At 40.5% G+C, this 27899-nt stretch overlaps 1 protein-coding gene and 2 non-coding genes across 3 annotated transcripts; 1 reads left to right on the top strand and 2 right to left on the bottom strand.

The window, feature by feature from the left end:
* Nucleotides 1-305: 305 nt before the first annotated feature.
* On the top strand, nucleotides 306-20684 carry nme5 (NME/NM23 family member 5). Its single transcript, XM_078550888.1, has 6 exons — nucleotides 306-550; nucleotides 1250-1404; nucleotides 4583-4788; nucleotides 7585-7685; nucleotides 18391-18509; nucleotides 20289-20684. Exons 2-6 carry the CDS (start codon nucleotides 1276-1278, stop codon nucleotides 20364-20366), a joined length of 633 nt encoding a protein of 210 aa, XP_078407014.1. The 5' UTR covers nucleotides 306-550; nucleotides 1250-1275; the 3' UTR covers nucleotides 20367-20684.
* Nucleotides 20685-27049: 6365 nt separating this feature from the next.
* trnav-cac (transfer RNA valine (anticodon CAC)) lies at nucleotides 27050-27122 on the bottom strand. The gene has a single exon. It is a non-coding gene; the product is annotated as a tRNA-Val (tRNA).
* Nucleotides 27123-27629: 507 nt separating this feature from the next.
* Nucleotides 27630-27702, bottom strand: trnav-aac (transfer RNA valine (anticodon AAC)). The gene has a single exon. It is a non-coding gene; the product is annotated as a tRNA-Val (tRNA).
* Between the last annotated feature and the right edge of the window lie 197 nt (nucleotides 27703-27899).

Genomic DNA, 27899 nt, shown 5'->3' with positions numbered 1-27899 from the left:
ATTTCCCACCTCTAGATGCCCTGTGAAGGTGGTGATGGGCCTCCTGTAATTGCTGTAGTTCTACGAAGCTGATAGAGCATTCCAGGAACCTTGGCAATGATGAGTAAAGGGTGAAAGATGTTTAAGTTAGGATAGTTTGTGATTTAATCGAGGGATATGTAGATTGTTTCCAAGACATTTATACACCAATGAATTAACAATACCAAACAGCCCACAGCGTGAACTGTAGGAAATATTCTCTCTCTCTCTCGCCCGCCGCCCCGCCCGGTAGAAGCCTGCGTGTGACTTTGTTTAACGTGGTCATTGTCCACACGGGCTAGTGGTCAGATTTCGATGTGTCCAACCACTTCCTGCTGCAGCTTTCTTTCGCCTTCGCAGAGGCTGAGACGCACAGTCTTCCATCGCCTATTCTGCCGTTGAGGACTTGGACAGAGCTTTGTCTGGCATCTCTCTCGGTCTTTGCCACAATGGGTTCTCTTCCCGGCAAGGAGCTTCTGAAGGAATCGCTCGGGAGATCGTCGGAGCGCACAAGCCTCTCCACCACATCGAGGTAGCGATCCACGTCCTGTGCCCCACCAATTTAGCTAGCTACCGTGTAACAACAGATTAGAAATCGGGTGAACCAACTCGGTGTCAAGTAGTAGCTACTGTAAACAGCTCAATACATATCAGAGTTGGAGACTTAAGAATAGTAAATTGCTTAAATATTTAGCCAAATAACCATTATTTCAAAACATTCCATTGAGGTAAGTATTTTAATATTTCAACCGATCTCAAAACAGACGTGGGGTAGAATCTACATTCCCACGCTCAAGATCTTTTGAGTTTAGCGGAAGCCTAGAAGGCCTGACTGACACTGTTGACTTAGAGGAGCCACTCAAAAGTTGCCCAATGACAACACTGAGTTTTCCTACCGTCATTAAGGTTTAATTACAACACATTGCAGATTAGCAAAGCGTTTTACGCTAGTAGGATATTAATTCCTAAAATAACCTGCACTAAATATAAATTGGTATCAGAGGTAGGTTGCTTCTGCAAAGTCTCCTGGGAGAGGGACATACACACAAGTGTTCCTTAGCAACCAGAGCAGCCCAAACAACACCAGAAGGAAAATGGGGAAGATTAGTGCCGTGCTTTAGAAAGCTCTTGTACTCGCGAACACAAATAATAAGAGTAAAAAATCATTCTAGAATAGAGTTTTCATTTTCTTGCTGCCGCTGCAGTGCCCCATGCTCTATTTTTTTTTAAGGAATTTCGCCTGAAAGGGAGTGAATTATGGAGGAAGCCCAGTCTGCAGCAGAGGTGTATGTGGAGAGGACACTGGCCCTGATCAAACCCGACGCCATTGACAACGCGAACGAAATCGAAGAGATCATTCTCCGATCCGGGTTCACCATTGCTCAAGTAGGCTGTGTGGTTTCTACTGGACAATATCTTGTACCATTGTATCTCCCGCTAGTCAATGCAACTTTTACAGCTCTACGCAAAACACTGTCAATTAGAATTCCGAGTTTTAATGTTTTACAGCATTGTTAGTTTTAGTTATGGGGTGGTTGATTTATGTCTTTTATCGTTGAACAGAAAAAGCTGAGTTCAGTTTATTATTCGCGATTTTGTTTCACTGGTGTTGTTAAATAACAAAAATATAGAGGAAACTACTGCCATAGGGTAAGACATGGAGAGGTTTTTCTGGAGCTTGCGACTGTATCTGCTTTCTTTCCTGAAACGTTTGGCTGAAAGATAGCAGCAGAGTGGTGGTAGTGGTGAATGGTTGTTGTTCACTCTGGAGGGTAGTGTACGATAGTATTCCCAATTGGTCTCTGTTAGGACCATTATGCTACATAGTAAGGACCTGAACCTGGAAAAATATAAGCAGAGAGAGAGACAAGTAACACTAGACTAAGGAATAGTTCAGAAATAGGAAGGACGTGGCAGGTGATCTGTGCCAGGTGGACCAGATCCACAAGGGAAACTTGGCCATGCTATCACAACCATTTTGCAATTTGTATTTATTGCAAGAAGATTTGGGCACTGAATTCAGAAGTAATGAGTCTGCTAACCCATTTAGAGATTTTAAAAACTAAATTAAAACATTTATTAACAAAAGAAAAAAGATTTCAAGCACATACCTAAGATTACAGTTACTTAATATTATAAATCCCAAAATTTCTAATTAAACTGACTCCCAACTACACACCCCCTTTAAGGCAACAGTCCAAAATAGATCTTAAATTTAAATAGCAAGCTAGTTAATTTACCACAGCACCCACTTGACAGAATGCCAAAGGCTTGTCTCCAACTTTAGTTACTGGACACAGCAGGTTTTTGCAAACATGATGGGAGGCTTCCCCAAGGCTGTTTCCCACACTCCTGTTAGATCTTATGTGGGTCCCACAACATTACTTTCCCTCCTGATTTATATATGTTTCTCTTTTTAATCTGTAAATTCCATTGTCTTATATGTCTTTGGAAGTGTACTTTTCCCAAGAGATAAAAAATCTTTAATGTTGCCAATATAGTCAGTACCTTTTGAGAAAAATAAACATAGTAACCTTGCCCTATTTATCTTGTTAGTTGTAAACATCCTAACATCCCTTTGAAACCCAAACAACTCCTCTTATCTAAAAATGCAAATTTCCTTCACATCCTACATGCTAAGACCTCATCCATGTTTACTCATTTGCGTTTCAAATGCCTTTTATCCCTAACTACTTTTGATAATTTCAAGCTTGAAGCCTATCTGACTCGAATTTAATTAAATCACACTGAGAAAACCATCTACATGCACACCCATAAACCTGCTTTACAATAAGTTTCATAATATTATTATGGTTTATTATAGTTTTGTGACAATGGGTAAATGCGAGGCAGTCTAATGTGGGGTTGGAATGCAATACTTAAATGCATGTAGTGTGGTAAATAAGCTTGGTGAGCTGCAGACACAAGTTGGTTACATGGATCTATGATTATAGTGGCAATAACGGACCTAGCTCAAAGAAGGGGAGTTTTGGGAACTTAATTTCCTTGGCTATGAGATATTCAGGAAGGATATGGAAGGAAAAAAGGAGGGAGAGTGGCAGAATTTATCAGCTAAGCTATTGTAGTACTGGAGAGTGTTGATATAATTGCAGGGCCAGAGACCGAAACTATTTGGTTAGAATTAAGGAACAGTTGAAGAGTTATTACAGTAATGGGTGTATACTTCATGTCACAAAATAGTGGGAAGAAGATGGAGGTGCAAATTTGCAGGCAAATTACAGAAAGATGCAAGAACTTTAGAATAATAATATGGGTGCCAATTATTCCAATATAGACTGGGATAGTAACAACGAAAGGGCAAAGAAGGGGAGGAATTCTTGAAATGTGTACAAGGAAACCTTGATCAGTATGTTTCTAACCCAGTCAGGAAGGAAGAATTGCTAGATCTAATTCTGGGGAAGAGCAGAAGTGGAGCATGTTTCAGTGGGGTGCATTTGGGAACATTGATCAGAATATCATCTAATAATTATGGGAAAGGATAAAGAACGTGTGTGAAAATATTTAAATGTAGATGGACTCATTTCAGCAAGTTGAAAGAGGAGCTGGTCCAGGTAGGTTGGAATTAAACATTGGTAGGCAAAGCAGTAATGGAACAGTGTCAGGCCTTCACAGAGGAAATAGCTTGGGTACAGAATAGACACATTTCCATGAGGCGAAGGGAAAGGCATCCAAAGCTGGAACTTCCTGGATGACTGAAGATATAGATATTTAAATGAACGAGGAAAAGGTGGCTTAGGACAAATACCTGTAAAAGGTTCAAAATACATTAGAGAACCAAGCTGAATACAGAATGTACTGAGGAAATCTAAGAAAGAAACAAAGGGCAAAGAGGGTGTAGGAGAATAGATTAGCACTGTACTTAAAAGGGAACACAAAAATCTTTTAGACATATAAATAATAAAAGGCTAGTTAAAGGAAGGGCAGGGCCTTTTACAAACCGAAAAGGTGGTGATCTCCTTTTTGTCGGAACTAAGAAACACCAAAGGACAGAAGAGATTGGTGGGTGAGGTTTATAGGCCTGTACACAGTGGCTGCAGTGTTGGGCAGAAGAATACAAGTCAGGAAATCAAAGGTGCATAGGGTGTAGGATGGAGGAAAAGGCAAAACTGTTGAAACCTCAGCAGGACTTGAAACACTTAATAGAGAATAGCTATTGTTAGGAGCAGTCAATGAATCCTTCATTATGACATAGATTGAAGGACATCAGTTTGCTCAAAATTTATTGGATTAGGGAAATAATTAGACCCAAACTTACTTTATCATCAGATGGGACAGGTGCTAATGGCGGATTCATTTTTTATTTGTTCAAAGTAGCGTGTTATCGTTGTTTTGAGATGTGAAAAATTATTATTTTTACAAAAAATGAGTTGAGTTTGAAATTGAGTTAAGGAAAGAGGGGACAGTTTGCACATATTTTGCTCTTTACAAACCCAACTCAAATTTAAATTCGACAAGAAGTATATCGCTGAAAAAAATCATTAATATGTATTTTAAAAGTTTGAATTAATGTATGATGTTGAACTGAAATTTTTTCCCATTGCAGAAACGGAAAGTATATTTAAGTCCAGAGCTGTGCAGTGATATTTATGCTGCACATTATGGAAAAATGTTCTTTCCCAGTTTAACAGCATTCATGAGTTCTGGACCAACTATTGCCATGGTTATTGCCAGACATCAAGCTGTAGAATACTGGAGGGAGTTGATTGGACCTGCAAATAGTGTAAAAGCAAAAGAAACTCATCCAGGCAGGTGAGTGTTCTCAGAAACTAGGGTGTGTGTAGCAAATCTATGTCTGACTATAGTGGCAATACCCTATTAGGACACAATTTTATCTTTCACTATGGTGGAGCTGCTTTGTGGGAGTTGGGAGTGGGGGCAGGGGGGGGGAGGAGTGGAATTTTTATCTGAACAACCAATCTGGAAAGTAAAATGGGTGGCTGATCTGATCCTATCAGTTTAAGATTCCTTCTCTCTCAACCTGTTTCTGAAATCAGAGGACTGAGTGGGCTAAATGCATACACATGTTTTCAATTGCTGCACACTAGGTTTGGGTGTCCCGAATGCCTAATTTCATGAATTTTAAATCAAAAGCTTTTGTCATTAGGTGAAAGTTTTATCGTAACAACTGAGCAGCTTCAATAAATTTTTTAACAATTGATATTGCTTTGATGCAGCAGATGTGTGCTAGGCAGATCAGATCCATGAGGGAAACTTGATTTTGCAATTTGTATTTTGTTTCGAGCTGCATGCCCTGAATTCAGTAGTAATAAGTCCACCAAGACTCGATTTTTTTTTACAAAACTAAATTAAACATTTATTAACAAAAGAAAAGATTTCAAGCACATACATAGTTCTACAAATTACTACTATAATAACTCCTAAAACCCCTAATTAATCTGGCTTCCAGTTACACCCCCATTAAGGCAATAGTTAACCAAAAAATAGATTTTAAATAGATTCCAGCCAGTTAACACAATACCCTGGACAGTAGAATTCAAAATGGCTTTTCCCAGCTTCGGTTTCCGTAGATAGCAGCTTAATGCACAACTACTGGAGGCTTTTCACACTTCTGGCAGATCTTACAATGCCTTTCTCTCTCTCTCTACATGTTTCTCCCTTCTAATGCAAATTCCATTGTTTCAATATATCTTTGGATCTTTACTTTTCTCATAATCTAAATCTATTCATGGCACTAATATTGTCAGTAACCTTTAGGAAAAATAAACACATTGCTTGGCCTAGCTTCTCTGGCTAGGTGTAACATCCTACCATCTCTTTGAAATTCAAACTACTCTGATTTGTCTAAAAATGCAAATTCTCCTCACCTCACATTTGTAAACTTCAGTCATGTTTACGTATTTAGCATTTCAAACCTAGCTTCTTTTTATGAGTCAAAGCTTCCAACTCAGATAACAGATACACACACACACACCCTACTTTTATAATAAATCACAATAATATGAGAATTATTATACTTTTGTGACAATATACTTAATACACGAGGTGCTGGTGCTGCTTCAGCATGCTATCAGGTCCCTCTATTTGTGGAGCAACAGTTACGTCCGCATTCTCGGCGTTAAGTCAAATTCATTCAAGGTGCATCTTGTTTCCACTCCTGTTAGTGATTTTCATGAACAGAATATCAAGGCACAGCCAAGATAATGGAGAGTATCCAGTTTGGGGGCTTGAGGGTGGCATCTCCATTGTTTGCAGGTGATGTTGTGCTTCTCGCCTCATCTGACTGTGATCTCCAGTGGGCACTCGAATGTTTCCCTGGCGAGTGTGACGCAGCTGGGGTGCAGGGCATCACCTCCAAACCTGAGGTCATGGTTCTGTCCCGGAAAAGAGTGGGTTGCTCTCTCCAGGTGAGTGGGGGGGGAAACAGCTTCCCTTCGTGGAGGAGTTCAAGTATCTCGGGATCTTGTTTGCGAGTGATGACAGGGGCAGCTTGAGATAGTGCGGCGGCTGCAGTTCTGCGGGCGCTCTACCGGGTGGTGAAGCAGAAGCTGAGTTTTAGGACGAAGCTCTCGGTTTACCGGTCGATCCATGTCCTCATCCTCACCTATGGTCATGAACTGTGGGTAATGACCGAAACGATAAGATTGCGGGTACAAGCACTGGAAATGAGGTTTCTCCAAAGGGTTGCTGGGTGTACTCTCTGTGACAGGGTGAGGAGTTCGGCAATCCAGGAGAGCCTCAGAGTAGAGTTGCTGCTCCTCCGGATCAAGAGGGGCCAGTTGAGGTGGTTCAGGCATCTGATAAGGATAAAAACAAAAAACTACTGCGGATGCTGGAAATCCAAAACAAAAACAAAAACAGAATTACCTGGAAAAACTCAGCAAGTCTGGCAACATCGGTGGAGAAGAAAAGAGTTGATGTTTCGAGTCCAATGACCCTTCAACAGAACTGAGTGTAGTTAGGAGAGGGGAGAAATATAAACTGGTTTAAGGTGGGGGGTGGGGTGGGGGGAGAGAAGTTGAGGATGCCTCCTGTTAGGCTCCTGCTGGAGCTGTACCGGGCATGGCCACTGGGTGGAGACCTCGAGGCCGACCCAGGACACACTGGAGAGATTACATCTCCACCTATCGCTGGCCTATCCAGCTTCACCTGTCCCACCCCACTTAAAGAGTATATATTTCACCACATTTTTACTTCTCTCTAGTTCTGAAGAGGAGTCATACAGACTCGAAACGTTAGCTGTCTTTCTCTCCACAGATGCTGTCAGACCTGCTGAGTTTTTCCAGCAATTTTTGTTTTTGTTTCAGATTTCCAGCATCCGCTGTATATTGCTTTTTTTCTTTCGGCTGGCCTGGGAACACCTGGCAATCCTCCAGGAGGAGCTTGAACCTGTGGCTGAGGAAAGGGAAGTCTTGCTCAGCTTACTGCCACCGTGACCCTCACCAGGAGAAGCGGTGTGAAAATGGATGCTTAATACATTTTATATTTAAAAATTGATGTTAAGAATGCTGCAGTTTTACTTATAAAAATGCTAGCAAAATGTATATGATCCATTTGACCTACTTTTTCAATGTCTGCCTGTTCCAGTTTAAGGGCGCTATATGGGACGGATGAGCTTAGGAATGCTGTACATGGTAGTGAGACCTCTTCTGCAGCAGAGAGGGAAATTCAGTTTATTTTTCCTGACGGTGAGTCTTTAATCTGTAAGGCTATTGCTGGTTACAATTTCCAATCCCAGTTTTCTTTAATGCACGTAATGGCAGGTGTGGTCCCATTTTATCTCTCTCTTAATTTCTTGGTGCAAAACGACAAGCAAAATAACCCAAATTATTTCATTTGAATACACGAGAGCTGTGAAGACAAGTTCTGATTAAAAGTCCTACAAAAACTGATAAAGGTTTCATAAAAACATGTGTACAGTTTCCCCAAAATAAGTTACACTGCTCTTGTCTTTCAGTAAAAATGCATGCTCAGGTTTCCTCGGTCTGTCATTCACGTTGGTGTAAAATCTGTGTAAAATGGGTGAATGGCAGAGCTACCTGTAATCTTGTGTAGCCTACAAACTTTAGCACTAGACTCAGGAACAAACTGGGAGGAGAAAGACATTGCTTTGGTCTTTCAATTCACTATCAAATGACTTCACTTCCATTTTAAGTTTCTGCTTTTATTTGTGTCTTTTAAAAAGATCAGAAAGAAACCAATTGGATCCATCACAAGAAGTAGCGCAAATAAACTGCATTGGCACAACTTCAAGGTAGAAGAGCAAAACATTGCAGATGATAAATTAGAATCGTTTGTGCCCTCTTTTTGGGACTGTATACTCTTAGAGCTCCAAAATAGTGCTCCCCAGCCTGCATGCACTTCTTGGGGAAAATTGCACTGGCCACTATATTGGTGAGTGCGTTAGCATGCCTTTCCTACCAGTAATATTTAAAGAGATTATAGCTATTTTCAGTTAAGATCCTTGTTGATTTCTTCGAGCTGTTGCTTTGATTCTAAAAGTATTTGGTGCTTTCTTTAGTTGTTTAAAATTGAAAAGGTCTAACAGGGAGTGGTATGACAGGTGCTGAAGGAGTTTTTACTTATTTCAAGACTTCTGTATAAAACAGTTTCTCTCAGACATGGGTACACCAGTAGACATGCTCCTTGGAATACAACACAACTTTGAGAATGAACAGTGGCTGTACAGTGCAAGACAAGCTGCTGGAAGAAGGAGGGGGTGGTGGAGAAAGGCACTTAACAGGAGCTATATCTGCTCAGATTGTTCAGGGAGCAATTCTTCTAAACGAACCTCAGTGATGACTAATGTGCCTGCACCTCTTTAAGAAAATCCTCACTACCTGTTGCCACAACTGCAACTTCAGAGCAGGGCAAGGTGTATCTCTTTGCACCATTGCGTCTTAGACAAGAGATATAAGTGTGTCAGTGAGTGTCACGCAATCAGTTTGGCTGTTGTGACTGATGTGGTTGAATAGATTGTAATTTGTTTGTGCAAGCTGTGAGATTTGGGTGTTGAGGTTTGCAGCTGTGTTAAGTGTGTGAGTTTGCGATGAAGCATTCAAATGTCAGGTAGGAGTCCTGATTAATAGATTGTTGGTAAGTGAGCGATGGGGTGTGGATAATTGGGCAGTGTCTGAGGTTAATAGTGCAGATGGTAGGATATGATATTTGAAAATACATTCACTGACCTCAACCACTCAGGTGAGGTTACTGAACTTCTTGTAGTATCACACTTAAATATAATCTAGGAATATATTTTAAAGCAAATTTTTTTTGAAAGTAATTATTTTTTAAAACACTGCCAGATTAAGCATGTTCATGGCAGATTTTGCATTCAACAATATACGGATTAGGTTGGGCAGAAAGACCACAGGCTTGTGGGGGGAGAAACGTGTTTTAAAATGGATGCAATTTGCACTGAAATCAAAAACTCCCCCAATCTGCTTGTATATTCTGCAGTACTGGAAACCTGGAACACACTCCTCTACCCCTCCACATGCTCAAATAACCCCTCAAAAAAGCAGTGTTGAATATAAGAGCACAAGAAATAGGACCGGAATAGACCAAATGGCCTGTTGAGCCTGCTCTGCCATTCAATATGATAATGGCTGATTTTGGGCTTTAACTCCACTTTCTTGCCTGCTCCACATATCCCTGGATTCCTTGAGTGACCAAAAATCTTTCTATCCTAGCCTTAAATGTATTCAGCGATAGAGCATGCACAACCCTCGGGTAGAGAATTCCAAAGATTCACAACTGAGTGAAGTAATTTCTCCTCACCTCAGTCCTAAGTGATCGGCACCTTATCCTGAGACGATGCTCCTGGTTTAGATTCCCCGACCAGCGGAAATAAACTGTCAGCATCTAGCCTATCAAGCCCCTTCAGAATCTTGTATTTCTCAGTGAGATCATCTCTCGTTCTTCTAAATTCCAGAGAATATAGACCCAATTTACTCAGTTTCTTATCATAGGACAACCCCCTCATCCCAGTGACCAATCTAGTGAACCTTTGCTGTATCGCCTCCAATGAAAGTATGTCCTTTCTTAAATATGGAGACTAAAACTGCACACAGTATTCCAGATATCATCTCACCAAAACCCTGTACAACTGTAGCAAGACTTCTTTATTCTTGCACTCCAATCCTCTTGCAATAAAGGTCAAAATGCATTTGCCTTCCTAAGTGCTTGCTGACTTTGACTTTCATGCTAATTTTCTGCCTTGTATGAGCACACCCAAGTCTCTTTGAACACCAACATTTACAAGTTTGACACCTTTTCAAAAATGTTCTACTTTTCTATTCTTATGACCAAAGTGAATAACTTCGCTACATTATACTTTATCTGGAATCTTGTTGCCCACTCACTTAACCTGCCCACATCTCTTTGCAGCCTCTCTGTCCTCCTCACAGCTTACCTTTCCACTTAGCTTTGTATCATCAGCAAACTTACATACATTGCTCTCTGTCTCTTCATGCAGGTCATTAATATAGATTGTAAATAGCTGGGGCCCCAGCAATGATTCATGCGGCACTCCATTGGTTACAGCCTACCAACTTGAAAATCCCCCGTTTATGCCCTCTCCCTGCTTCCTGTCTGTTAACCAATCCTCTATCCATGTTACCCCCAACTCCATGAGTCCTTGGGGTGAATTTCACAGTGATGTGGAGGGGGTGCTATTGCTCTCACACACACACACACACCACCCCCCCCCCCCCCCCCCCCCACCTCCCCACCCCCACCTCCCCACCCCAGTAGAAAAGTTGGTTAGCAGCTCGCCGACTTTAAAAAGGGCTACCCGACACTGGTAATAGACTCGGGACGGCCTTAACAAGTTGAGAGTGCAACATCTGCCCCTCAGGGATGGGAAATCCTGCCCTTGAGCTGCCGGCCAATCTGATTGGCAGCTGAGTAGTCCCAGCAGTGCCATAGCACAGTAGTGGACACTGCTGGGTCTACAAAGGAGTCTTGAGAAGAAAATCGATGGATTCCAGACTGATAGGTAAGTCCAGGGTTTTTGTCAGGAAGGGATTGGGGACCCTAGTGAAAGGTGGTTGGGGTTTTAGAGGTTGTGAGGGGGGTCCAATCTTGGGCATTGCCCCCGATGGGAACATGGGACCTTCCCATCTTTTACCTGAAGTTGGGAAAGTAGCAGGCTTTTCTTCTGTCTTCCCCCCGCGCCCCCCCGTCCATTGTTTTATGGAGGCGGAGGCAAAAAGAGGCCTTTAAGTGGCCTTTAATTGTAACTTAAGGGCCTCAATAGGCCTAAGGGTGGGTGGGTTGGCTGACGACTTACCCTCCCACCTTAATATGGGGGAAACCTCAAGGGTGGGCGGGAAGGAAGTGGGCTGGCTACCTGTTTTATTTTATATCCCCTCCCGCCTTCAAATATATAGCAGGGCGCTGTATAATACATCCTCTCACCTTGCCTATTAACTGTTTGTGTGGCAGTTGTCATGAGCACGGATCCTATCCCTGAATTAATTACAGACAAATTAATTTTTTAAGTAAGACATGTGTTTTTTAAAAAAGGACATACAAACAAAAGCTGTCTGAGACTGTAAGGAAACCACCTGCTGGAAAATTCCTATGTGGGTTACTTGACCAACTAGTTCAGAGAGAACAAAATGTTGCACATGAAAGGTGTGACACAGCCTATTTCAGACAGAGGCACTTCAAAGGAAAAGATGCAATGTAAACTGAACTGTAATCTCCTGCGGTTGTGGCGATAATAGAAAAATGATTACCATCTTAGTTGAAACCACCACCTGTTGAGTTATATCCCAGACTGTGAACATGGACTGAGTTTGACAAGAAAACAGATCTGGGCGAAAGACATGTTTGTTTTTCCCTTCCAGGAATACACAAGGAAAGGTGTTTTTTTTTTAAAAAAAAGCCAACTGCAACTTGAGGGGGAGGGTGGGGGGTGCGTGTGCGCACATGTACATCCCTGCCATTTGCAGGTACAACATCTCTTTCTTTCGCTCTGATTGCTGGAAGCAAGTCACAAGTTGGCAAAGCTACAGCCGAAAAGAAAACAGGACAACTCCTTTAAGCTAACCTGTAGAACCCAGAATCTCCAAACCAACTGCTCAACTGCCAAAGTTAGCTCTACCGGAATCACCTCAACTAAATGTCCGCAGCGTTTCACCATCTATTCCTCACGGACAATCTATTTTTGGTCTCAATTTCTCATTTCTAATCTTTGTGTATGTGTGCTGCATTTTTATTATTTTTTCTCACATTTAGTAACTAATAAACTCACTCTTTCTTTGACTCAAGACACCCTGGTTAAATTGGCTCTTTTTAAAACATAAATTCATTTGGATTGGGAAGTGGTATCCATGAGGGAAGGAATCCTTTTTAAATTAACCTTGTTGCGACCAACCGAGGGGGTTGAATAAACAAAGGGAGCCAGTTCATCCTTCCTCACCCGGGATTTGCGGTACCTTGTCTGGGATCATAACAAGTTGGGGGAACCTCACCCGGGGACCGGTAGTGACAAATTGGGGATCTCTTCTGGCAATTTAGCAGATTGGGGGCTCGGTGCCGGGATTGTTCCCACAGGCAAAACAAATGAATTAGAGTGGGGAAAGTAAATTGTTCCTTTGAAACCAATTTTAAAAACTTCAAAAAGGCTTTCTTGAGTCTGCACTATTAAAGTGTAAAAATGTCCACATTTGAGGCCAGTGCTTTTCTAGGAGAATTAAGGGAAGTTACTTTTGAGGATTTAAAAGTTCTGTCCCTTGAACAGTTCAAAGATTTAGCGGGGCACTTAGGATTAGAATTTTGCCCGAAAGCTAGAAAACCAGAAATCTTAAAAGGGGTGGCCAGCAGTCTACAGGTGGAAATTGAGGACGATGAAATGGATAGAGTAGCAGTAGAGAGATTAAAATTGGAGCAGCAGACATTATAATTTCTGGAAAGAGAGAAGGGAAGAGGAAGCTTTCCAAAGAGAATGAAAGAGGGGCAGGAAAGAGAAAGGGAGAGGGAGGAAGCTTTCCAAAGAAGACTGCATGAACTGGAAAGGGAGCGAGCAGTCGGGAAAAATCACTTGAGTCAAAAAAAGCTGCAAAGGCTGGAGGAAGCCAGCTGGGATCTGTAGGAATACAGGGAATCCAGAATAGGTCAGAGGCCTTAAGGGGGGGCGCGATAGAGCCTGTAAGGATTGGAGTAGCCAGGCAAGGGCTACTTGCAATCAAAGAGGCAGGGAGCACTCAGGCAAAATCTGCGGAGAGATGGAGAGTGTTCAGGGGCCTAAAAGGAGGTGGTAGAACCAGTGAGGGTTCAGGTAGTTAAGAAGCAGCTTCTTGAATTTAAAAAGGCCAAGGTTAGGTCTGTAAAGTTATTGAAGGCCAAGAAGAGACTGGTGGAATTTAAAACAGGTAAAGAGGTTGACCTGAAAATTGAGTTAGTTGGTACGTTTTTTGCAGAATTAAACGGGGTCAGGGGGAGTTCCCAAACAGAAAGGTGGATCATGAGGGAGCTGCCTCACACAGTCAAAGAGCCACATGGCAGAGAAGTAAAAGCTAGCCAGCCTCATGTGAACCAGGGTGCTCCGGAGGACATGGGACCGAATAGGGATTGGCCTTCCCCTACAGTAACTACAGTGGGAAGTCATTACCCTGTGAGCAAGTCCATGCTTGCCATCATCCCAAAGGCAGAGCAAGTGCAGCAGTTAACTCCCAGGCATCCAAAACGAGTGGGCAGAACTCTGTTGAGGAGCCGGGGGAAGAAAAAAGGCTGGATGGGAGCAGCCAAGTTTGGAAGAGATGCAGTCGATGAAGGGCTAGCAAAATCCTTCTCGCTGGAGGTAAATAGGGGCACAGAAAGTCCCCAGACCTGGCCAGAAGCCTGAACCCCTGCTGCTTGAGCAGGAGGCCTGATGAGCCCACATAATTTTTCCAACTTTAGAGGGAGAACAAAGAGGGTCTCAAGTAGACTTGCAGATAGTGAGGGAGATGCCTCATCTAGTTGATGAGCTGCAGGGCAGTGCAGCAAGAGCTGAACCTCCACCTGAGGGCAGTAGTGTCCCTGAGCATATGGGACACTTTAGGGGAGGACCCCCTCCTAAACAAAAAAAGGAAGAGAGGACCCTCGACCTTAAAGTAGGCAAAACTTGTGAAGATCACAAGGAGAATAAGGAAACCCATGCAGGGGCTAGCCCTGGTAAACCAGACAAAACCAAACACGCTTTAGTTCTCAACCAGAACAGTGTTGATGAAAAACTTACTAAACGTGAAGTACCTGAACCCCCAGAATCCCTACAGGAGGTGGAGGTCACATCACGACACACTAACCTCCTGACAATTAGACCAGTAAAAATGCCTGTGTTTGGGCAAGGAAATTCATGGGTTGCAGAGGTAGGCAAAGAGTTAAACCTGATAAGGACAGCTCAGCATAACAGCCTTTGTAGAAGACAGCCTGGGGCCAGGGAAAAACACAGTATGAGCAGCTTGGCTATTGTTAGCAAGGTGGAAGCTAACAGTAGGTAAAACACCCAAACCTCATTGATGATACTTAACCCAATGTCACAGAAAAGGATGGATACAGGTTTAAAAGCAAAAAACTGCGGATGCTCACTAGATATAACTATAAGATTAAGCAACGTTGAAACTTTGATACCAAGCTAATCTGCAAATGAAAAGTAGTCTTTGTGAAAAAGTTTGATACATAGAATGCCAGGTTATTCCATTGGAGTTTGTTTCTCCAACCTAAAAATCACCCACATTGCCGGGATATAAAATGTGATTGCAGGCAGCCTGTCTAGAACTTAGAGACCCGGTTAGAACTGAAACGATAATATTGACCAAGGCTAGGAGAATGAATGTGTGTGTTGTTTGTGGTTTATATTTAATTTTTTGTTTATCCTTTTGTAATGAAATGAAAATGAATCTCATTTCATTCATCGTGTGGGCCAAGTGTTGTGACCACAGATCCTATCCCCCAATTACTTGTGGACATATTGAACTTTTAAGTAAGGCATGTGTTTTTTTCAAAAAAGGACATACAAGCAAAAGCTGGCTGAGACTGTAAGGTAACCACTTGCTGGAAAATTCCTATATGGATTACTTGACCAACTAGTTCAGGGAGAACGGAATGTCGCACCTAAAGAAGTGTGACATGACCTACTTTAGACAGGCACTTCAAAGGAAAAGATACAATGCAAATTGAACTGTAATCTCCTGTGGTTGTGGGGATAATAGAAAAAATGATTACCAGCTCAGCTGAAACCACCTCCTGCTGAGTTATATCCCAGACTGTGAACATGAACTGAGTTTGAAAAGAAAACAGATCTGGGCGGAAGACATGTTTGTTTTTCCCTTCCAGGAATAGACCAGGAAAGGTGTTTTTAAAAAAAAAGCCAACTGCAACTCTAGTTCTGTGTGCTGGCTGGTGTTATGTGCTAGTGTGTGTGGACTGTGAAGGTCGCAACTGAAGAACACTAACTGGGCATCCCGGCGATTGCAGGTAAAAATACTCTGATTGCTGGAAGCAAGTCACAAGTCAGCAAAACCACAGTCGAAAAGGAAACAGGTCAGCTCCTTTCAGCTAACCTGCAGCACCAAGAATCTTCAAATCAACTGCCAAAGTCAGCGCTACCAGAATTGCCCCAACCTAACAGCCACAACCTTTCACCATCTATTCCTTACGGACAAACCAAAGGACTGATTCGTATATCATTTTTAACTTTTATTTTTGGACTCAATTTTTTATTTCTAATCTGTGTGTATATATTGCACTTTTACTATTTTTTCTTGCACTTAGTAACTAATAACCTCACTCCTTCTTTGACTGAAGATAGCCTGGTTAAATTGGTTCCTTTTAAAACCGAAATAAATTTGGACTGGGAAAAAGTATTCACGAGGGAAGGGATCCTTTTTAAACTAACCTTGTTGCAACCAACCAAGGGGTTGAATAAAGAAAGGGAGCCAGTGCATCCCTCCTCACCCGGGGGCACAACAATTTGGGGTACCTTTTCTGGGATCATAACAAATTGGGGGAACCTCGCCCGGGTACTGGTCGTAACACAGCTTATGAAATGCCTTTTGGAAATTCAGGTATAGTACTTCTACTGGTTCCCCTTTATCTACCCTACTAGTTACATCCTCAAAAACTCTAATAAGTTTGTCAAACAAGATTTACTTTTGTAAAACCATGTTGACTTGTCTTAATCAAACTATACTTTTCTAAGTGCGTTGTTATGACTTCCTTAATAAATAAATTCCAACATTTTCCCAATGACTGATGTTAGGATAACTGGCCTCTAATTCTCTCTCCCTCCTTTCTTGAAAAGCAGGGTTACATTTGCCAACTTCCAATCTGACAGGTGTGTTTCCAAATCTAAGGAATTTTGGACAATCATCACTAGCACATCCACTATCTCTTCTGCTACCTCTTTTAGAACCCCAGGATGTAGGCCATCAGGTTCTGGGAATGTCAGATTTTAGTCCCTTAAGTCTCTCCAATACTTTTTCTCTGCTGATATTAATTACCTTAATATCCTCACAATGTTTAGCCCCTGGGTCACCCTCCATTGCCAGTATGTTACTTGTGTCTTCTACTGTGGGACAGACACAACATATTTGTTCAATGCCTCTGCCATTTCCTCAATCCCATGATAATTTCTCCTGTCTCTGCTTCTAAGGGACCAACATTGACTTTAGCTACTTTCTTCCTTTTTATTTACTTATGAAAGCTTTTACAATCTGTTTTAATATTTCTGGCTAATTTACTCTTTTATTTAATTTTTTCCCTTTTTATCAACTTTTTTGTGACCCTTGGGTTTCTAAAACACTCCCAATCCTCAGTCTTGCTACTGTTTTTTTTTGCAACATTCTAAGCCTCTTCTTTTAACCTAATACTATCCTTAACATCCTGAGTGAGCCATGGTTGTGTCTTTCTTGCTGAGTTTTTTGTTTTCCAATTGATTGTATTTTTGTTGAACATATTGGATTGTTTCTTGAAATGTTTCCTACTGCTCATTTACTGCCATACCTTTTATTCTATTTATCCAATAAGCCTTAGCCAGTTCTCTCCTCATACCTATATAATTGGCTTTGTTTAAGTTTAAGATTCTTGTTTGTGATTGGGGTATGTCACTTTCAACTGAACATGGAATTCAGTGGTATTATGATCATTATTTCCCAGTGGATCTTTTACTATGTTGAGGCTAGGTGAATTGAAAATTTCAAAACTGAGATGAATAGACTTTTGCTTGGCAGGGGATTAAGGGCTACAGAGCCAAAGGTGGTAGATGGAGTTAAAATACAGATAAGCGATTCAGTTAATTCGTGGCTAAACAGGCTTGAAGGACTGGGTTGCACCTGTTTCTAATTCTTCTCTGATATTTTAACAGTTGTTAACTTGTTTATTTTAATTGGGGTTATATTAAAATAACAAGAATTTGACACATATGTGCTAAATTTTAAAATAGCTGTGTTATTTCTGGTCTATACAAATGTGATAATTCAAGATTTTGATTTGGAGAAATTGGAGTGATTATTGAGGACTTCACACAGATGTCAGCAAATTTACAGTCCCAAAGTTACATCTATATCAAACTATTACTGGAATAAAAAAATTCAGGACAGAAAATTAGCTAATCAAAATCAAATAACTAAATTAAAGAATGCTTCATTTGAATTAAATGCTGATCCTACATACAAAATTAGGGATCTAAAGTGGATTGTATTGTAATTTAATTAAGCCAATTGATTGTGAAGAAAAAATTTAAATCTCAATTGCCTGTTCTGAATGTTACTTGGTTTCAATTAATTACAATATAGCTTATTAATAACATTAATACAGATTATTAATGGCACTGCATAGTCGAGTGTCCAATATGATGCAGATAGCCCTGTAGCTTCAGCTAATGATCACATGCTCACACATCAATTTTAGGCTAAAACCCTGATACTTGCAGAGCTAGATGGCGAAAAGTGCTTTGATTAGGCTCAGTTGACTAAAACCACACTCATGAGCAGCCAGTAACTCTTGCTAGAAATGTGTGTGCAACTTTTTCAAGTGAAAACCGGTTCTGGGCCTAGTTGTGATGCCCCCAACAGCTGAACAGCCTGCTGATTTAGCCTGCGTTTGATTGGGACTTGGAAAATTTATGATTTCACAAGAGTTAAGGGGAGAACATTATTAAAAAAAATCTACAAACTAAGTGGTTAGAAGAATGAAAATTTGAAGCATTATATATTGTTTATAATTTATCTTTTAGCAAACATGTCTGTAAAAACAATAAACTAAATAAATTCTGTGGAGTTTATTAGCTTCGCTAGGAGGAGCAATAAAGTGGAAAACATTCTAACAAGACTTTTTAAAGAAAACCTTACTCTATATTAAAAAGAATATTGAGGTGAAACATTCATTATTCAATATTTACAGCTACTGTTTACCCAATTCCAACTGGGCAGGATGCAATAACATACCTGAGCAAATTTGTAAATCCTACATTGTTGCGTGGACTGACCGAACTCTGCAAACAGAAACCCAGAGATCCTATTGTAAGTACTCATCAGTTAGTGAATATTCTACATTTACGTATGTGTTAAATGCTTATTAAGTTATTCCTGCTTACCTAGGATATTATTTTCCTTTACTATTCTTAAAGTAGACATAAGGAATTTTCAGGAATTTGTGTCCTGTTGAAGTCAACTCTTAATGCTGGATTTTTCCACTATTGGAGGGTTTTCATTATTTCGATCTGTTTTAAATTGTAAGCATGCTTTGTGGCTTTGTAATATACTGAGTTCCAGAATGTTGTTTGCACCTGCTATGTGATGCACAGGCAGTAACTCCAAGCAACTCCTGTTGGCAGCCATACAAACAGTTTAGTGTCAAGTAAAGGGAGGGAAAATTTGGAGAGGATCACATTGCAAGCATCTCACATGCAGTTCCTCATGACATTGCAAATGTATTGAAAGCTAATTGTAAATTCTCAATGTGAGAAAATTATGCACAATGAAAGGAGAAAAGGGTACGTTATAATTGGCTTCAACCAATTAATTGGAAACTTAAGCCAATTCTGCTTGCTGTCCAGGAATCTAATTGGAAAGTATGTGTGGATTTCCAGTAAGTAAGGATCAAGTTTAGCCATAATAACTCTTCAGTAGTTGAATGGTATCCCGACATTCATTCTCTATGATAACACTTGAATCATGTCCAATTAGTTGAGGCAACTGAGGATGGTTAATCCTGAAATTTTTTTCTAAGTTTTATTTTTAAATGGATAAATGGATGGACATGTGAATTAGCAACATTTTAATTGTATAGGTCTTAATAGTTTTGTACAGTCGCAATATGGAATCTCTTGGTGTAATCTGGGTTTATTTTTATTGAAGAAAGCCATGCAAGTTATTTTGCATGCTAGACAGTAGAGTACTCAATAAAAAAATGAATAAGTTTTGTGTTGGAATTGATGTTTCTCTCTTTGGCTTATCATTTACAGTCACTATTATATCTTGCTTGCCAGTTACCCTCTGCTGCTGTAAATATTCTTTTTGATATCACTGCTGCATTCTCATAAATTTTGTGCAATTCAGTGTCAATTTATGAAGTAACCCTATCATTTTAAGGATTAAGATATGTAGAAAGTCCCTGTAAATATGTCGAATATTAGCAATTTACTCATGTTTTTGTGGTACTTATCCTGTATTGTACTGTAGGGAGCATTTGCATAAAAGGAAGTACTGTTGCCCATCATTTAAATGAATTTATTCTTTGAGACAAGGAGCATTTAATTGCGTACTGTTCTTTTATCCCTGATGAAATATAAACCACCTCTCTAAACTAAGTGCAAGGGCTTAAGTGAAATGTGTTTTGGGCACTTTCATTTAGTTACTGGTTACATGGGCCTAAAGTGCCAAGTTGACCACAATTTACCAATAGATAGACAATCTAATGCTGGAAGGCCATTAAGATGGCTAGTACACAAGATGCAGCAAGAGATGTTATTCTAAGATTACATTGGCCAGGATTTTACAACCCTGCCATGGCGTGTCTCCCCCTGGCAGATATGGGGAGCCATTTAAAACTCCATTCAGTTTGATGGGACCGTAATATCCTGCCGGGTGGGAGGGGACGTAAAATCCTGGCCATTAAGTAGAGGGAGATGTACTCTGATCTAGCCCAAAATGGGAAACTAGATGCGAAAACATGGTGGAAGTGGCTCCACTTCCTAACACTGATATGCATCATATTAATGTCCATGAATAGTAACTATGGTTTAAAAAAGGTTCATTTAACCTTTTTAATGTAATTTTATATATTCTCTTCTCTTACAGACCTGGCTTGCAGATTGGCTGATTGCAAACAATCCCAACAAACCAAACATTCATGAAGGTCTGTTAGAAGAGCCATAAAAATTGCTACTCCGACCGTAAGGACTCTTATTTGTTGGAAAAGTGAAAACCAACTACAGATTTCAGGAAATATGCACTGCAACTGTAATTTAACCAATGCAAACAACTGGCTTTGAATTTTAATATGTTCAAGATATCTGAGGTTGTTATTATTTTGATATGAAATTGGAAATAAGCTTATGGGTATTTTTTTGTGTTGTCAAAGGATTGCAAAAATAGAATACTGTATTGTATCCTCAAGCATTAATACCCACCATCCTGCTGATCAGAAATATGAAGGTCAATATAATTTCTGTGCTAAATGCTGATTGCTCATGATATCATCTCTTAATGTTTTCTGTTCCAAGGAGAACAGCCCTAACTTTTGAAACCTGCCCTCATAACTGAAGTTCCTCGGATAAATCTTGATAAGCCTAGTTTGTACCCTTTCCTATGCCTTTACATTTTTCCTGAAATGTGCTACCCAGAATTGTCCATTATATTCCAGCTGAGACCTAATCAGAAATTTACAAAGTTCCAGTATGACCCCTTTGTTTTTATGTTCTATTCATGAACACAAGTAATGTGTATGTTTTGTTAACAACCTTTATCATTCTTGCCCTGGCACCTTTAAGAATTTATGCATATGGGCACAAAGGTCCCTCTGCTCATCTACACTTTTCAAAATGATGCCATAGTATATTTATTTAAGATGATTTTTCAAGTGTTTACCTAATTCTCTCAAACGTGTGATTAACACAGCTTATATATCAACTTGTTATAATTCATTCCATATTCTAATGATCCCTTGCTTGAAATAAATTTTTTCTTGGATCCCTCTTTATACTTTTAGTACTAACGCAAAGATTAATGCTTGCTTGTTGCCAATTCATCAACCAGTGAAAATAATTTTTTAATTATTTGCTTTTTCAACTTTTTGAACACTTGTTAGATTTCCCCCTTAATCATCTTTGCTCCAACTAATAATACATCAGTACTTTTTAAAGTTTTTCTTCAGAATTATGTCCTCACAGAGCTGGTATAATCTGAGTGAGCATGCATTACATCTTTGTTATAATTCCAATATCCTGTCTATTATGGGGTATCCAAACTACACCCAGTAACCTAACTGCGGCGTACCTCGCATAGATCCATCAACACCTTTTTTATGCAATGCCTCTCCATGTAAAACACAATTGCACTGGCCTGTTTCTTCATATACAATCTTGCGTTTTTCTTTATCTTTTCACAGGATCACAGAATTGTTACGGTGTAGAAGGAGGCCATTCGGCCCATCGTGCCTGTACCGGCCCGCTGAGCATTTTAACTCAGTACCAATCTCCTGCCTTTTCCCCATAACCCTGCACATTGTTTCTATTTAGATAATCATCCAATGCCCGATTGAATGCCTCAACTGAACATACCTCCACCACACTTCCTGGCAGTGCATTCTAAACCCTAACTACTTGCTGTGTGAAAAAGTTTTTTCTCACCTTGCATTTGCTCCTTTTGCAAAATACTTTAAAACTGTGCCCACTGGTTCTTGATTTGTTTACGAGTGGGAACAGTTCCTTTTTATCTACTCTGCCAGGTCCCTCATTATTTGAAAACTTCTATCAAGTCTCCTCTCAGCTTTCTCCTCTCCAAGGAAAACAGTCCCAACTTCTCCCATATTTCCTCATAACTAAAGTGTCTTATCCCTGGAACCATTCTCGTAAACCTCTTCTGCACTTTCTCCAATGCGTTCATATCCTTACTACTGTGTGGTGCCCAGAACTGTGCACAATACTCCAGCTGAGGTCTAACCAGTGTCTTATATAAGTTCATAAAAATGCCCCTATTAATGAGGCCTAGAATACTGTATGCTTTAGAAACGGCTCTCTCTACCTGTCCTGTCACCTTTAATGACTTATGTACATATACACTCAGGTCTCTCTGCTCCTGCACATCCTTTAGAATAGTATCATTTATTTTATACTGTCCATGTTCTTTGCACCAAAGTGTATCACCTCACACTCCTCCACATTGAACTTCATCTGCCACCTATCTGCCCATTCCACCAATGTGTCAATGTCCTTTTGAAGTTCTACACTGTTCTCCTCACAGTTTACAATTCTCCCAAGTTTTGTGTTGTCTGCAAACTTTGAAATTGTCCACCACACACCAAGATCTAGATCATTTATATATATCAGGAAAAGCAAAGGTCCCAATACCGACCCCTGGGGAACTCCACTACAAACCTTCTTCCAGCCCAAAAAATACCCATTCACCATAACTCTGTTTCCTATCCCTCAGCCAATTTTGTATCCACGTTGCTACTGTCCCTTTTGTTCCATGACCTATAACTTTCCTCAAGTCTGTTGTGCGGCACTGTATCGAACACCTTTTGGAAGTCCATATACACCACATCAATGGCCTTGCCCTCATCAACCTGAGGTGCCACAGGTTCATAAATGGTGGTGGGTAATTAGACAACAAATGGGAGGAGGAGGTTATTGAACATCCTGATTCCCAGTGATGCAGCAGCCTAGCATGAGTGCAAAGGACAAGGCTGTAGCATTTGCAAGCATCTTTAGCCAGAAATTATGAGTGGATGATCCATCTCAACCTCCTCCTGAGGTCCCCACCATTACAGAAGCCAGTATTTAGCCAATTCAATTCCTTCCAGGTGATATCAAGAAACAGCTGAAGGTACAGGATATGGCAAAGGCTTTGGGCCTTGGCCATATTCCAGCTGTAGTGCTGAAATCTTGCCCTCCAGAACTAGCCGTGCCCATAACCAAGATGTTCCAGTCATCTACAACACTGGTATCCATCTGACAAAGTGGAAAATTGCCCAGTGATGTCCTGTCCACAGAATGCAGGAGAGATCCAATTTGGTCAGTTAGCACACCATCAGTTTACTTTCAATCATCAGCAAAATGATGGAAAGCGTTGTCAATGGTGCTATCAAGCAGCACTTACTGAGCAACAATCTGTTCACCAATACTCGGTTTATATTCTGCCAGGGCCACTCTGCTCCATAGCTCATTACAGTTTTGAACCAAACATGAACAAAAAAGTTGAATTCCAGAGTGAGGTGAGATTGACTGCCCTTGACATCAAAGCAGAATTTAACTCAAGGAGCTCTAGTAAAATTGAAGTCAGTGGGAATCAGGGAAACTCTCCATTGGCTGGGAGTTATGTGCAGCACAAAAGTAGACGGTTGTGATTGTTGGAGGCCAATCATCTCAGGATATCGCTGCAGGAGTTCCTCAGGCCGGTTTCCTAAGCCCAACCGCCTCCAGCTGCTTCATCAGTGACCTTCCCTCCATCATAGGGCCAGAGTGGAATGTTTTGCTGATGATTGCAGTATTCAGTTCCATTCATAACTCCTCATACTGAAGTAGTCCATGTCCGCATTCAGCAAGACCAGGAAAACATTCAGCCTTGGGCTGATAAGTGACAAGTAACATTTGAGCCATACAAGTGCCAGGCAATGACCATTTCCAACAAGAGAGAATATAACCATCTCCCTTTAACATTCAACAACATTACCATTATCAAATTCCTCATCATTAACATCCTGGGGGTTACCATTGACCAGAAACTTAACCAGCCATATAAATAGTGTAGGTACAAAGACAAGTCAGATTCTGGGCAGTTTGCAGTGAGGGGTTCACCACTTGATTCCCAAATCCTTTCCACCATCTACAAGGCAAAAGTTGGGAGTGTGATCGAATACTCTCCATTTGCCTGGATGAGTGCAGCCTAAACAATACTGATGAAGCTTGACACTATCCAGGAGAAAGCCTGCTTGAACAGCAACCATCCACTACCTTAAACATTCACTCCCTTCACCACGGGCGCACAGTGGCAGCAATGTGTACCAGCTACAAGATGCATTGCAGCAACTCACCAAGGCTTCTTCAGTAGCACCTCCCAAACCCGTGACCTCCACCACTTAGAAGGACAAGGGAAATAGGGAACACATCACCTGCAAGTTCCTTCTCTAAGTCACACACCATCAAGACTTGGAAATATATTGTCACTGGGTCAAAATTCTCCCTACCTTAGAACTGTGGGAGTACAAACACCACACAGACTGCAGCAATTCAAGAAGGTGGTTAATCACCAATTTTTCAAGGGCAATTAGGGATAGACAATAAATGCTGACCTTGCCAGAAACGCATAATTTTGTGAATGAATTTTTAAAAAATTAAATTTTTTCCCCCAGCCACAGAGTTGAACCAGACTGTTCACAATTTTGGCATTCTATTTGACCTTGACCTGAGCTTCCAACCCTTTATCTTTATCATCATGGAAACTGGTTACATCCACTTCTATAACTTACCCTGTATCCACCCTTGCCAAACCTGCTGCTGAAACTCACATCCATAAGTATGATTGCAATTGTGTGAACGGCCTTGGGATTTTTTTAAATGTTAAAGGCATTATATCAATACTAGTTGTTGACAATGGAACTGTCTTAATACACTATATATTTTTATTTAAATCTACATTACTAGATAATTTTTAAAATGTGAATGCTATTTCTTAAGGGTATATGTTTATATGTATAACTATTTTAGAATTTTACCTTAATGAAATTAAAATGTAAAAATGAACTCTGTAAGATTCTGAAATAATTATAAAATCAATTTACAAGCAGGTACATGAGTGAGAACAATGTATTTCAAATAAAAACATTTTTGTTGCGATATCCTTTGGATTAAATTGGTATTTACAATATCAAAATAGCTGACTGGGAAAAGAATTAGATTTAAGAACAGAGAACGTTTGAAACCCAGTCCTGCATTATAAACTCTCCAATTACACTGTTGAATGTATGAATTTTCAAAGGGTGCTTTATAAGATATTACATAGGAAGTTAGCATTTGGACAATTCCTTCATATATATATATATATATATATATATGTAAAAATTGTTTGAATTCAAATATAGAGTAAAAAAATCAATTTTGTAGTTGACACGAACCTAATGAAATGGTGAAGAGTACTGTAAGTGGTATTAAATGGACAGAGACAGGTTCGGAAAAGAGATTTTGGATGAAACTAAATGCACAGAAATTTGAGGTTATACATTTTTGGAAGGAGAATGAGAGGTGATATACATTAATAAAACTTTGAAACAGATAAATCCGGGGAGCCAGATATGCAAACCCTTAAATTGGAAAGAGATGATAACAGCATTGAGAAACACCGGCTACCTCTCGGTAAGTTTAAAGAGGACATTTACTGTTCTCAGGGTTAATGGGGGCGATTCTGGCTAATGGGGTTATAGTGAGAAAATTGACCCTCTTTGTATCCAGGTCTTGTTATTGAAGAGGGGCAGCATATCAACCATTTTGGAAGTAAAGTTGTCTCTTAAGCATACAAGTGGAAGCTGAGCTCATACTTGCTGCTGATGTTGCCAAGAGGTACCTTGCATTTGGTGAAGAGGAAGGAATAATTTATTGATATTTTCCTATGAGGTGATATGGATAAATATAAAATTACACAGAACTATAGCAAGAGTGGGTCGGTAGGCGATCTGTTCCCTGCAACGTTGCTTTTATTATATATTCTTGGGTGGAAGTTTTTTTTCCCGAATCCTTACCACTCTGAAACATATCAATTTAAGCAGCATACGATCTCAGTGGTATCCATGTTCACAACGCCATGAAGGCGTTGAGACGTTGAAGTCCAGTGCTGCAGGCAGCAACTTTTGTGTAAAAGCTTGGGTGCCAATGAAATGTAATTTTCTGATCAAGATCATGTTCTTCTGTGACATTGTAACGTGGGGCAGTGTTGTACTTTGTATAGTGCCATGCACTATTTTTGTAATTAACTTGAATTTGTAAATTGTCACAAAAGATTACAAAGGCTGAGGTGTATTGTTGCTGCGCCACCTATCGTATGAAAAACCTGAAAGATGCGGCAATTCATTGTTACTATAACACGGGTTGAGGGCATTTGTCCTAATGCTGTAAAATACTGTGTACCAAAAAGTTGCTATCCTTCCAATATAGACTCGATACATTGTTATTAAAGATATTTGGGTGGAATTTTGAGGGTAGCATCATATGAAGGCTGGATGCACTTACCTAACAGTCACCAACTATTTTAAAATCAATTTCGGATTTATGGTTTTTTGCATTTTATTTTTAAAACTTAATAAATACTTGGAAATGCTGAGGCGTGGCACCGATTCGATTCGTGACTTTGGTTTGGTGCTGATAATGGAGTTTAGTGAGACGGTGCTGTTACGTGGAGTTGGAATTTGTGGTGCGAGGAGATTAGAGTTTAGGGCAAGGAGGAACTGGAGTTTAAAACAAAGGAGCTGTAAATTGCTGATAGAGGGCAGGGTGGGAAAAGGACTGGAGCTTGGAAGAAATAAATTGCAACAGTGAATCATCCTGCCGCTTCTCCGCCACCCTCAGCCCAGAACACTGTAGCAAACTGCTGTGTCACATGGCTTCTAGCAGCCAATCAGAATGGCAGGAGCGGCTCACCAGCAGCAATGGGGTTCTATGGCAGCTGAATTGTCAATCAGATTGACTCTTTCCTCCCGGCTTCGGAGAGTGATTATGACTGACGTGCAATGCCTTAAATGCCTTCACATCAGTTGGTCAGTGTACTTGGGAAACATTCGGGGGAAAAAAAAATAAAGAACCTTAATTGTAAAATAACACTATTGTGATGAAATAGAATAAATGATAAAATGTTTCCGCCCGGTTTCGAACCGGGGACCTTTCGCGTGTGAGGCGAACGTGATAACCACTACACTACGGAAACTGTGATGGCCAAACTCTTGCTGACAGTCACTTTGTTAAGTATCTTAGTCATATTCAAATCGCGTTTACATCCTTTTCTTCGTTTCAGTTCATCAATGACTTAAATTGAGGGCTTTCAGCATTTGCTGAATGTCATAATTTTGTCTAAAACATTACGTCAGCCGTAGTCTCGCAATAATATTGAGAATGATCCAGGACTGAACGCACTTTTCAGTGAATAATGGGAGTGAGATTTCTATGCTCACCAATCCCCCACTTTAAGTACCTTTTTATGTTTTGTAAAAAAAAACTGCATTCATAATTTATGATCTTTGGCCCCCGCACGCCACTTCATGATTTTTTTAAATTACGAAAGTCTACAAAATTGTAGGTGGACTCGACTTTGTGATTTTTCTCGCTGTTTTATTGGATTTTATTTGAAATGTCTCTAATTGAATTTGTATGTAAAGGCAAAAAACACGACGTATCATTGAATTAAAATTGTTTTTCACATCCTCCCCAAAAAAAATGTTTCCGCCCGGTTTCGAACCGGGGACCTTTCGCGTGTTAGGCGAACGTGATAACCACTACACTACGGAAACTTACGTGGCAGCAGCTCTCCGAGATCTTCAGTTCAATTCAACCGACATCCGGGAGACTCCCGAGCTCCCTTCATTGTGAGTCCGTGACCCGGATGCAGGACTGGCGCGCGAACTGAGTCTCATCCTAACGGCCGCCGGTGAGGGAGATTAACGGGGCCGGGGAGTCCGTCCTCTCGATCGACACTCTTCTCATGTCT

The sequence above is a fragment of the Cetorhinus maximus genome, chromosome 10, assembly GCF_964194155.1.
Source record: "Cetorhinus maximus chromosome 10, sCetMax3.hap1.1, whole genome shotgun sequence".
Classification (NCBI taxonomy): Eukaryota; Metazoa; Chordata; class Chondrichthyes; order Lamniformes; family Cetorhinidae; genus Cetorhinus; species Cetorhinus maximus.
Note: the sequence above shows the minus strand (reverse complement) of the source record. Positions and strands in the feature narration are given on the sequence as shown.